We start from the raw sequence: 12976 nt of genomic DNA on the forward strand, positions 1-12976 counted from the left end.
TACTGCCTTAAGTTTTGGAATTTTCAGTCTTTCTTTTAACACTTAGCTATCCTTGACGGTATTCAAGTTTTGCAATTTAAGTGGCAGAATGCTTATAGGTAACTTCATGGAATTAGAATAATATTTCTTACCACCAAATGTTCATAAATATTACCTTTTAAGTTTCTGCACAGGTTCAGAGAGGCCCATAAAGAATAATGAATAATCTTATGGTTTCAATGGTGAAGTTTCTCAGAGAAGTCATTTACTATTTAGTTATGAGCAGTTATTTAGTTAGAAATATTGTGAGAAAATGGACTTGAAATTTCACGAAGAAAATATACTATGTAAACGAATTGTTGTGATGGTTCTAGTTCTTTTATGAAAAAAATTGTGATTTATATAGGCTTTGTTAGGCAAGTAGCTGGTTTAGATTTTGGCACGTTTAATATGAAAGTGAGTGCTTTGTGTACATTAGCCACTGAGTAGAGACTTGTGTGGTATTTGTTAGTCTCTGATTTCAAGATTTTACTTTGTAATTTTCCCTCAAGAAAAAATTTGTAATTTTGCATGCGTTTCTCAGCAGTCTATACTGGGGGAGGGCAGAGTGACTCCTAGTACACGTCTTAGAAGGGCCTGGTAGTCAGTTTTTCCTAAATAAGTAACATAAGGGACTAGGCAACATTGTAACATTGCAAACAGAGTCATTAGCCAGACTGAAAAGGTATGTGGGCATTTAAATAACATCTGATGATGATGAAGTATGAGTGTGGGCGTGTTTTACAGGGCTGCAGCACCCGGATTACACGCGGTTTCCTTCTTCAGTAGCCTTCAGGTAGGTTGGCAGTAAAACAACTTTTTTTTTTTTTTTTGCAACGGTTTCAAAGCAGGCTCCTCCTATAAATGCAAAGGTACACGCCCACTATTAAAATATTTCCAACCTAAGAGGGATAACGGAAGAAATCTGTTTTAATAAATGTTGGGCATTTGAAGTTTACTGCTTTTAGGCAGAACCAAAAGTGCCCTAAGTGACCCACTTCTGGGTTTGGATTGTGATTCAATACCTAGACTACAAATTGTAAGCTAGAAAAAGCCCCAACATTCAGTCCTCAGTTTCCCCCATCTTGCCAGCCTCTTTCTCTGCAGCCCCCGAGCCACGCCGCAGTAAGGTCCCGCGTAATTCCGCCCCTTGGGTTCCACCCCCTGAGCGTCCTCCCCCAGAAGCCCTCACCCACGTCCAACTCCGTCAGTGCAGCCCACCAATCACGCCCGTTCGCCTGGAAGCCTCTTTCTACAGGGGACCCAAATCCCCGCCCCTCGAGCCCTGGGCCTCCCCTCCGCCCAACCGCCCCAGTGATTGACAGGCAGACCGGGCGGAAGCTGCAGCGCAGGCGCCGTGGCTCCGCAGAGCTCCCCTCTGGCTGGGTTGAAGAGTTCCCAGCAGACACCGCGCCGCGGCTGCGCAGTACAGGGGAGGCTTTTAATTCCATTGTGGAGAGGACGGCGTTATTTTTATTAACTGGAGGCGACGGCGGCTGCGGCGGCGGCGGTACCCGTAAGTGTTGCCGGTGGGTCTGAGAGGGAGAGGGCGAGGCCCAGGGAAGAGTCCCAGGACCATGTGTGCCGGTGCCGGAGGCGACCGGGCTGGGAATTAGTGCTGGGCGCGTTGCGGTCTGGGCGGCGGCGCGGCGGGGTCCTGGGCGCTGCGGTGGTCCCGGCCCGGGGCCCGGTTCCACCCCCTTTCCTCCCTCTTCCCTCTTCCTCCTCCTCTCCTCAGCCAGGCCTCCTTCGGGGTATGAAAATCGGCAGTGGGTTCCTGAGTGGCGGCGGTGGTACCGGCAGTAGCGGTGGTAGCGGCTCCGGCGGCGGTGGTAGTAGCGGCGGCGGCAGCGGCGGCAGCGGCAGCAGCAGGAGGGCAGAGATGGAACCCACCTTTCCCCAGGGTATGGTTATGTTCAACCACCGGCTTCCCCCGGTCACCAGCTTCACCCGGCCGGCGGGGTCGGCCGCCCCTCCCCCGCAGTGCGTGTTATCCTCCTCTACCTCCGCAGCCCCGGCCGCTGAGCCCCCCCCTCCGCCAGCCCCGGACATGACTTTCAAGAAGGAGCCGGCGGCGTCAGCCGCGGCCTTCCCCTCGCAGAGGACCTCCTGGGGATTCTTGCAGTCTTTGGTTAGCATCAAACAGGAGAAACCCGCAGATCCTGAGGAGCAGCAGTCCCACCACCACCATCACCACCACCACTATGGGGGGCTGTTCGCTGGGGCTGAGGAGAGATCTCCTGGCCTAGGAGGCGGGGATGGGGGGAGCCACGGCGTCATCCAGGACCTCAGTATTCTCCACCAGCATGCCCAGCAGCAACCAGCCCAGCACCACCGTGACGTATTGCTCAGCAGCAGTAGCAGGACTGATGACCACCATGGCAGTGAGGAGCCAAAGCAGGACACTAATGTCAAAAAGGCAAAGAGGCCAAAGCCAGAATCTCAGGGAATCAAAGCCAAGAGGAAGCCAAGTGCATCTTCCAAACCTTCTTTGGTTGGAGATGGAGAAGGTGCCATCCTCTCCCCAAGTCAGAAACCTCATATCTGTGATCACTGTAGTGCTGCTTTCAGAAGCTCCTATCACCTGCGGAGACATGTCCTCATTCATACTGGAGAACGACCTTTCCAGTGCAGCCAGTGTAGTATGGGTTTCATTCAGAAATACCTACTACAGAGACATGAGAAAATTCATAGTAGAGAGAAGCCATTTGGATGTGATCAGTGCAGCATGAAGTTTATTCAGAAGTACCATATGGAGAGACACAAGAGGACGCATAGTGGAGAAAAGCCATATAAATGTGACACTTGCCAACAGTATTTTTCAAGGACTGATAGACTGTTGAAGCACAGGCGCACATGTGGTGAAGCCATAGCTAAAGGAGCCGCTGGTGCAGAACCTGGGTCATCAACCCATAGCAGTATGGGTAATCTGGCTGTGTTGTCTCAGGGAAATACAAGTTCTTCAAGGAGAAAAACGAAGTCAAAAAGTATAGCTGTTGAAAATAAGGAACATAAGACTGGTAAAACAAGTGAATCACAAATTTCAAATAATATAAACATGCAGAGTTACTCAGTAGAAATGCCTACTGTGTCTTCCAGTGGAGGCATAATTGGCACTGGTATTGATGAACTGCAGAAAAGGGTGCCAAAACTGATCTTTAAGAAAGGAAGCAGAAAGAATACAGAGAAAAGCTACCTTAATTTTGTGTCACCATTACCAGACATCATTGGACAGAAGTCCTTGTCTGGGAAACCAGGTGGCTCACTTGGCATAGTTTCGAATAATAGTGTGGAGACTATTAGTCTTCTCCAAAGTACCAGTGGTAAACAAGGTCAAATAAGTAGTAATTATGATGATGCCATGCAGTTTTCAAAGAAAAGAAGATATTTACCAACTGCCAGCAGCAACAGTGCCTTTTCTATAAATGTAGGACACATGGTCTCCCAACAGTCCGTCATTCAGTCTGCAGGTGTCAGTGTTTTGGACAATGAGACCCCATTGTCCCTTATTGACTCCTCCGCTCTAAATGCTGAAATTAAGTCTTGTCATGACAAGTCTGGAATTCCTGATGAGGTTTTACAAAGTATTTTGGATCAATACTCCAACAAATCAGAAAGCCAGAAAGAGGATCCTTTCAACATAACGGAACCACGAGTGGATTTACACACCTCAGGAGAACACTCAGAGTTGGTTCAAGAAGAAAATTTGAGCCCAGGCACCCAAACGTCTTCAAGTGATAAGGCAAGCATGTTGCAAGAATACTCCAAATACCTCCAACAGGCTTTTGAAAAATCCACTAATGCAGGTTTTACTCTTGGACACGGTTTCCAGTTTGTCAGTTTGTCTTCACCTCTCCACAACCACACTTTATTTCCAGAAAAACAAATATACACTACGTCTCCTTTGGAGTGTGGTTTCGGCCAATCTGTTACCTCAGTGTTGCCATCTTCATTGCCAAAGCCTCCTTTTGGGATGTTGTTTGGATCTCAACCAGGTCTTTATTTATCTGCTTTGGATGCTACACATCAGCAGTTGACACCTTCCCAGGAGCTGGATGATCTGATAGATTCTCAGAAGAATTTAGAGACTTCATCAGCCTTCCAGTCCTCATCTCAGAAATTGACTAGCCAGAAGGAACAACAGAAAAATTTAGAGTCCTCAACAAGCTTTCAGATTCCATCTCAGGAGTTAGCTAGCCAGATAGATCCTCAGAAAGACATAGAGCCTAGAACAACGTACCAGATTGAGAACTTTGCACAAGCGTTTGGTTCTCAGTTTAAGTCGGGCAGCAGGGTGCCAATGACCTTCATCACTAACTCTAATGGAGAAGTGGACCATAGAGTAAGGACTTCGGTGTCAGATTTCTCAGGGTATACAAATATGATGTCTGATGTAAGTGAGCCATGTAGTACGAGAGTAAAGACACCCACCAGCCAAAGTTACAGGTAAGGTCCCCAAAGTGACCAGGCTGGAGGTCTAATGTAATTTTGTTTTATTTTGAGAACACTGCCATTGGAATGTTTCTACACGATCCTATTAAGAATAATGTAATGCCCTTTCAATGCAACTTTTCATATTTAGTTTATTTTGTTAGTGTGATTTTAGCTCTGTTTGTATTATGATTTTTAATCAAAATCAATAGATTAAAAATAGTTTGACATTCAAAGTGACAATGTTTAGCAATCAAATTTACATGTATAGATTGTCAGGGAATAGCCCAAAAGTTTTAAATGCAAAAAAACCACAAAAATACAAAAAAAAAAAACAAAAAAGGCAAAAAAACAAAAACAAAAACAAAAAAACCTACAAAAAAGACAAAAAAAACCCCACAAAAAAAAAAAAAAACTTTGTTGCTAGGATTAAGGTTATTCTAATTGCTTTACTCTCAGGAAAGTGTAATAACGCATGGGAATTCTGTACGTTATCACTGTAATGGAATATCCAATTTACAGATAGTATGATAATACATTTTATCATTTAAGTAAGGGATCGAAAACATTTCAAATTGCTCTATCTGGGCTGATACACATTTCATCATTTTAAGTAAGGGATCGAAAACATTTCAAATTGCTGTCTCCATCTAGGCTGATCCAAAATTCTGAGATGTTGGCTACCTATGTTTTGTTGCAGCTTTTAAATGTACTCTGAACTTCCAAACCATTCATTCCAGCCTGGTAGAACAAATATTCTTGGATCTTTGATCAAAGCCTGGAATGATAGCTTTAATAAAAGAAGAAGAAAAAATAGCACCCTCTCCTTATCCCAACTGTAACAGGGCTGTAGTTCCATTAGGAGTTATGATATCTGGCACAGTGTTGACACCCAAGTGGTTGGTTGGATCCAGTATTAGAACCCAAGTTGGAATTACATAATTTTTTGAAATTTGGGGTATGCGTTATTTATTATACATGGCTTAAAGCATCGTTTTCTTGTCTGTGTTATTACGTGTCACCCACACTTCTTTTTTTTGTTCTTTTCTTGACTTACCTTCTTTCTGAGCCTGCCTTGTTCCCTCTTCTCTCTGGACAGTTTCAATTTTAGAATGATTTACATTCCATTAGGTAACTCATTAGGCATTTTACATGCCTTGTGGCATTCAAATACTAAATAATAGGATAAACAACGCCCCATCTTTAAAAAAAAAAAAAAAAAACCATAGAGATTTCCATGTATAATAAAGCCCCACATAGTCTGAGCTACAGATACTGTTAATAAGGTTGTAATTCCAACTGGTGACCTAGCTAATGTGAGGAGTAAGTGTCTGCATTTAGTAGTGACATCAGAACCTCTTTGTGAAATTGCAGCCTTTAATGTACATTTTAAAAGGGTGCATTAGTCAGTATTGTACAGGGGTCTTGTAAAGTCATCAAAACTTGCTATGAACGCTAATTGCCATTTGAAGCTACTGATAAGACAGTGGCTTTGCTCTAAACCACTTTTTAGCAATTGTATTTTTTTCCTGATTATATTTTTTAATGTACTTTGATGTTTATGCTGATGAGTTTTTTATGTACTTTTGGTGATGTTTCAGTCTTATGTACTCTTCTGACGTCAGAAAAGTACCACTGGTTGTTTGCAGTCTTATTGTGTAATCAGCCTACCACAGGCTTCCATGTATAATAAAGTAATTAATATTGTGCAAGTGTAAAACACTTCTGTTATGAAAGCAGTGTTTGGAAAATAAGAAATTATTAAAAATGGTTACAAAATATTAGTTAATTTCCTTTCCCCACTTTCCTCCCTTAAGTCTGCTTACCAGCTAAAGGGTCACCTATTTGTCATTGCAAGATTCTTAGAAAATGTGTTTAATCCTCTTAAATACATCAATACTAAAACGTCTGTATTTCTTATTTTGGTAAGTGCGGTAAGTTCTATTGGGTACAGAGTACAAGCTGTAATCAAAGGATGGAGAGGACCTTTACCACTGTATCTCTTAAGCTGTATGATTTTTCTCCAGTGTTTGTTTTATACAGGTTTTGAATTTCTTTAACTTTTATTGTGTGTACTGAATACTGCATATGTATTATTCTGATTGTTTGCTCTAGTTTACTACCAATAAAAGACCTGTTAATCACAAAATTGAAGAAAGGAGATATCACTTAATATCCAGTAACATTTTTCAGTTTTTTTCATGAACTACATTTTCTAAAATATTCACATCAGTGGTATAACTTGCAGTTTAGAGACTTGTATTTCTGTTGTGTTTTTTTTTTTAACTTAAGTATTTCATGTTTCTAGGTTTATTTTATTTGAAAACTGGTTGAGCATTTTGTGTTTGAGGTGCACTATATGGAAGGGTAGAAAGTTAATATGTAAATTAGAACATGTTTTGTTGAAATTGGGTTACGTATCCTAAGTATTACATCAGAGAGACTATTGAGGCCTCACTTAAAATCAGATTCCAATATCTTTTGGTTCTAGATGCATCCTTTTTGCCTCAAAAAGGTTGTAATAACAGTAGGACACAAAAAGGGCCTTGAGCATTTTTAGTAGGAAAACTATTAGTCATAGTCTAACAATGTTTAAAAAAGTTGAAAGTATAGATATCAGAAGGAAAGAGGTAAGACATTTAAATATTGAAGATGCAGAAGAGATATTTGAAAGTAAGTACCTTTTAAAGATGGAGAAAAAATTGCGGGTGGCTATGTAAAATCATGAGAAAATTGTGCTTTGAAATTCAGTAGCTACAAATGTTGAATTAAGGAATAAAAATATTAAAGGATAGAATAGGTCTTTGAAGCTTTGCTTTTTTTGGGTATATGATACTATTACAGGGAAATGATAAATTATATTAGACATAAACATGGGTTCGTCTCTAGTGAAATAATCTGCTGGGCCCATATGATTGGGAAAAGTAAATTAGTTCTTTCTTTGCCAAGGTCATTTCCTAGCTTTGGTATTTTCTCGAACAAGACTGCTAAACAGAATCTCCCTGATTCTGCATTCAAATCCAGTTCTTAATTTTTCTGCACAGATGACTGACTTCTCCATTCTAGGTTAACCTTAACATTTTTTTTTTTACCCACCTACCCCCCCCCCCCCCCCCGTTTTCTTCTGTTTGTGGAATGGCCATATTTGAATATGGTCATTTTAAAATTAAGGTTTTTACTTTCAAGATGTTAGGGTATGAAGTAGAAAACTGTTGTGTTGCTGTACATTCAGGATGAATGTACCATAATTTACCATAATTTAGCAGTTGCTAGTCAGTAATTTGTGTGGTAATTCAATAATGAGAACAGAAATACGTGCAAAAAGATCTGTGCTTAATTTTTTTTCTTTATTAGTAGGCTCTACCGCCAGTGTGGAGTTCGAACTCACGACCCGTAGATCAAGAGTCACATGCTCTAACGACCGGGTCAGTCAGGTGGCCCTGTACTTAAAATTTTTAATATTTCTAAAAAATTGCAAACAGTGATACAAATATTTCTGCCTCACATTTAGTTTTCTGTATTACATTAAACAGGTGAGAAAGACAAAACTTTTTGTTCATTCCTGGTATCTGGCATTTTGTAGTTTCTTTTTTTTTTTTTTTTTTTTTTCTCAACGTTTTTTATTTATTTTTGGGACAGAGAGAGACAGAGCATGAACGGGGGAGGGGCACAGAGAGAGGGAGACACGGAATCGGAAACAGGCTCCAGGCTCCGAGCCATCAGCCCGGAGCCTGACGCGGGGCTCGAACTCACGGACCGCGAGATCGTGACCTGGCTGAAGTCGGACGCTTAACCGACTGCGCCACCCAGGCGCCCCCGTAGTTTCTTGTAATTAGTAGCATTTAAGCCTGAACTGGGTGACCGTTTGAGCAATAGGACATACACAGTCCTTAGCTTCCAAATTCGTAGTTCTTGTTAAACTAAAGAACTTTCTTCAAATGAAAATTAACTTCTGAACTTCAAAGTTATGTTTTTAGAGTAAACTACATCTGAAGACTTACCATTTTTTGAGTTTTATGGTCTTCATGTTTTCTGTGATCCATAATGACAGGTTTTAATTTTTAAAATGTGATGCAAGATTCCTTTGTTGGTGCTATGATACTCATACCGTCTATGAGAGGATAACGAGTTCCTGGCAGATTTTGAGGGAAAATGTGTTAGTTCCACTTGTTATTTACGTCCTTAGTCATTGATTACTTAAAATGAACATTAACATAAAGACAGCATTAGGAATTCTATTGTCTTATCCTTGATCAAAAAACTTGAAAATAAATTCTCTGAAATTATAGTGAGTTTAAACCATACAGAGGGCATACAATTCTAAAGTTATTTCTCCTTTTTACCTGTTTCGCTTTTTAAAAAAGTATTAACTGCATGTGAGTGACCAACGTAAGTAGATTCTACTGTAAGATTTTCATGAACCTTTGCTCTAGGGAGAACTGTATATAACATTTTTAGTGTCTCAAACTCTGGGCAGCTGATGAGAGAATTGATATCTCCCCACCCCCATTTGTTACCAGAAATATATTTGCACATGAAAGTTTACAAGCCAATTTGTATACTCACAATAACCACCCCCTTCCTCAAAATGAACAAACTCCAACAAAAAATTCTTAACCTGTGGACCTTAACAAAGATTCCCTGCCTTGGGGCGCCTAGCAGGCTCAGTGGCAAGAATACGCAACTCTTTATCTCGGGGTCATGAGTTCGAGCCCCACATTGGGTGTAGAGATTACTAAAAAAAAAAATAAGCTTAAAAAAAAAAATCTCTGCCTTAGAAGAATGCCTAAATATTGAAATTTTGTGTTATAAATAGTCATTACCTAAATTAAGCGTCAGATATTAGGCATACTTAAAAGTTTCTTTATCTGCAATTTAATTAGTTACTTAGCATTTATGGAACCACATTTAGGTTACATAAGGCCATAAAGTTTTATGATAAAGCTGGTCAGATAATTAGTGGAATATAATTCTCTGCACAGTTTCCCATCTGATAATAAGTACCATAGAGACGCTAAACGTGACAATTGTTCAGTATTTTCAATCAACAAAGAAATGTGTTAACAGTGTATAATAACTACAGTCAACCATTGTGCTGCTTCAGTTGCACAGGAGTAGCTTCCCTCATAAGCAAGTATATTGATAAAAATGAAAGCCCACAGCCCCACATCTTTTTGCCTAAAGAATAATACTGAGTTCTTAATAACATGAAAACTCTGCTTCATATAGCCTGAGTGTGACTAGCTAGGTTGAAATATACTGTGCAAGATAAGCCTTGAGAAGTATGTTGTTACATGTTGAGATAAGTATCTCTTGGGAAATGTAGATAAACAGCTGGAGAAAAATGTAATGATTTGGATCTTATACTCCAAAGGGAAAATTTTGTTTCCTGTGTTTGTAGGGAGTAAAAGAATAATGAGCAGAGGTTGTGTGTTAAGGGAGGTAAGGAATATGTTAGAAAAGGAGAAGGAAAGGAATAGGTTTGAAGGAAAATAGGGAATATAAAATTTACTCCAATATTGATAAGGGTCCTGGGGAATTTAAGTAACTAGAAAGGTAAAGGAGATCTTTGAAAACCTGTTCGCGTTTTGTCATTCTCTCGGTTCGGACTTCTTTAGGTACTTTGGTTTGGTATGAACTTTAGTACTATTGTGGAACAATTAATAAATAACTCTTAACAGACAACTGTGGTGAACTTCTGTTTACATTCCCAATCTAGGAAAAAGATGGCTAATCTTTGTGTTTATATATTAAATCTTTTCTTTAGTAACTCATAAAGTCACACAGCTCCCATTGGTTGGTGAGAATTGCAAATAACTTTTCGTACCAAAACAATTGCAGTCAAAATTATTGTTATATGTGTTGAACTGAATATGCACAGAATTGAGGAATTAAGACAAAATCTCTGAATCAACATCCCCAACCACCAAGAAAGAGATGTACAAGTACAGTGTATAAAGGCATATTGTGTTCTGACAAAGAAAAAGTGTGAGTGTAACATGTTGGAAACTCCCTAATTATTATTTTTTAGGTTTTGCTTTGAAAAGTGTTGTTTAATTTTAACTTGTGACTGACTCATTTGTTCATTCTACTTTATACAAGATCTTGTTTTTATAAGCATTATCTATTGGAAAATTAAAAGGAGCTAAAGTTTAATCTTGATTTTTGAGATAAATACAGCTTTTTAAATCTGGGAGTGACATTTTTAGATTAATTTTTTAACAGTGGATTGCAAAATTGAATGACAAGATCAGCAATGTAACTATTTTATGTTTGGTTGCACATAAACTAGGCTCTTCCTACAAGGAAGCCAAGTATAAACATTTGAAAGAGAGTTCCTTCTTTTTGGAGGATAATGAGAACTGTAAATGGGTATCATTGTGGGTCTCCATGAATAGACAACCCATGACCTTGATCAGTTTAGTAGTGGTCCTGGAAATATCCTCTCTGAGGCTGCAGTTTTGTTACTTAGTGGCCCCAAATAACAAAAGTGTTCAGTAAGAGATTAGAAAGCAGGCTGAGATGAGACCTGGAGTTTTCCTCTTGCAAATGGATGAAGTACAGGAATGAAAGTTATTAGGAAAATATTTGCTTTTAATAGACCCAACATGTAAATTTTACTGTCCTAAGCACAATATTAGAAAACTGATTGAGGTTCATAGCATTGCATACGTGCATTAAAACATTTTTAAAAATTAGTCCTGTATGATCCCATTTTGTTTAGCCTTTCAATGAACATCTTAAAATTGTGTTAATATTGTTAAGAATTATGTTGTTTCTAAGTTACTGTGGAATTTTATTCCTTTGAGTTTGGGAGACAATGCTGCGGAAGTTCCCAAGATTGTTTTGTTTTTTTTTTTTAATGTTTATTTTTGAGAAGAGAGAGAGCATGAGCTGGTTAGGGACAGAGAGCGAGGGAGACACAGAACCCAAAGCAGGCTGCAGGCTCCAGTCAGCACAGAGCCCGACGCAGGGCTCGAACTCACAAACCGCCGAGATCGTGACCTTAACTTAGTTAAGCCGAAGTTGGACACTTAACTGACTGAGCCACCCAGCTGCCTGAAGTGTTTTATTTTTTTAATGTGATTTTTTTCCACTAAGATATCATACATGTTTCGATCACATTTGGAGTAGTCAGCTGTGTATCTTTTTTTATGAGTGTTAATGTTAGCAATTTAGCTAATCTCTTAAAAGTTTGGTGAAGAAAATTTATATGGGTAATCTGAAATCATTACACTCTTAACTTTTTTAATTGTTTCATTTTTAGTAAAGAAGAAATCATAACTAAACATAGTTCAGGATTTATTTGAATATAAAATACCTAAGAATGTTGAACATAGTGTCAAAAACATTCAAACTGTTGTGACAGATTTGTCTTTGAAAAGGAAGGATTATTGTGTAAAGGAAAAGTGTAAAGGGATGTAAGGAGATGAGTATTAGTGGATGTGTTTACCATAGTCGTATAGTAAAAGATCTTAAAGATTTGAATGAGACGCATTTGGGAGACTGGTAATAACAGTAAGCTGATATGGGTTACTGCTGATGAATCACAGGAGTGTATTATGGAAGCACAATTAAAATGCGATTTGGGGAGATTTCTAGAGAAGGCTGGGGGAACGAACAGAAAATTACAGTTTTCGTTTTGTTCACACTTTAATTTTATTAAACCTCTAAGGCAAATTGATATTTGACAAGGAGAGAAAAGGTATATTAGTGAATGATACAATGTTATTTTTGCTGATAATGCTAGTGTGTATGACCTATGAAAGGAGAAAAGGTAGTATTTAGGAAAAGTTGGGAGAAAAGGGGGCATCTTGCATAATCAGGTATTTCTAACAAGAACATTTAAATTCCCTGCCTTGTAACTGTTGAGATTTTGAATTACTGTAATTTAGTATGGGTGAACATCTTAATTTATAAAAAATAATGTTCTCACAAACAACTAATTGGTTAATACAGGGTAAAAGAACACTTTTATTCTTACCTAAAAACTAGGTAGCTAAGAAAGAATTATAAGGGGGAGCATTTTTTTTTTTTTTTTTTTTTGCTTTTAAATCCCATCAGTTCATCTGTGTATGTAATTGAAATCTTACATAACATGCAAGTAAAAATTTATAAGATTGGATGTATAATTATGGAATCATTTCAAGGCTTCCCATGGCATTTAATGATAGAAATTATTTGTCTGATTTTCAAACCCAAAATAAATAATATGCATTTTCTAATTTAATAAGAAATGATCACTCTGGGTTATATCAGTCACTCACCCAACTGGACCAATACTCCATCTGGAGCTAAAATACAAAAACATTTTGAACAGTCTGAAAGTACTGCTTGTTAAAAACATTCAGTACTGAATATCAGTTGGAATTTTGGCAGCTGAATATCAGAGCAGAAATTCAAAATATTTGTAGAATTGCTTTTCAGACTTCAGTTGGTGATTTTGTTTATAAGCCACATATAAATAATTATTTAGATGATCAAGTTTATTCTAACACCCCCCCCCCATGTACTTGCTTTGTAATAA

General features: G+C 38.8%; 1 protein-coding gene across 3 annotated transcripts; it reads left to right on the forward strand.

Moving 5' to 3' along the window:
- Window positions 1-1382: 1382 nt before the first annotated feature.
- On the forward strand, window positions 1383-6598 carry ZNF281 (zinc finger protein 281). Of its 3 annotated transcripts, none has more exons than XM_019430843.2 (2): window positions 1383-1534; window positions 1761-6598. In XM_019430843.2, the coding sequence occupies exon 2, from the start codon at window positions 1775-1777 to the stop codon at window positions 4466-4468; it is 2694 nt and encodes an 897-aa protein (XP_019286388.2). In that variant the 5' UTR covers window positions 1383-1534; window positions 1761-1774; the 3' UTR covers window positions 4469-6598. The 3 variants fall into 3 exon arrangements, with proteins under 3 accessions (XP_019286388.2, XP_053765062.1, XP_053765063.1); XM_053909087.1 differs by having other exon boundaries at window positions 1421-1534; window positions 1757-6598; XM_053909088.1 differs by having other exon boundaries at window positions 1456-1547; window positions 1757-6598.
- The last annotated feature ends 6378 nt before the right edge of the window (window positions 6599-12976 follow it).

Source organism: Panthera pardus, unplaced genomic scaffold (genome assembly GCF_024362965.1).
Source record: "Panthera pardus isolate Hobbes unplaced genomic scaffold, ASM2436296v1 HiC_scaffold_21, whole genome shotgun sequence".
Taxonomy (NCBI): Eukaryota; Metazoa; Chordata; class Mammalia; order Carnivora; family Felidae; genus Panthera; species Panthera pardus.

What these genes read in the sequence shown, in the direction of transcription:
- ZNF281 (XM_019430843.2), top strand. Translation starts at nt 1,775, where the DNA reads ATGAAAATCGGCAGTGGGTTCCTGAGTGGCGGCGGTGGTACCGGCAGT.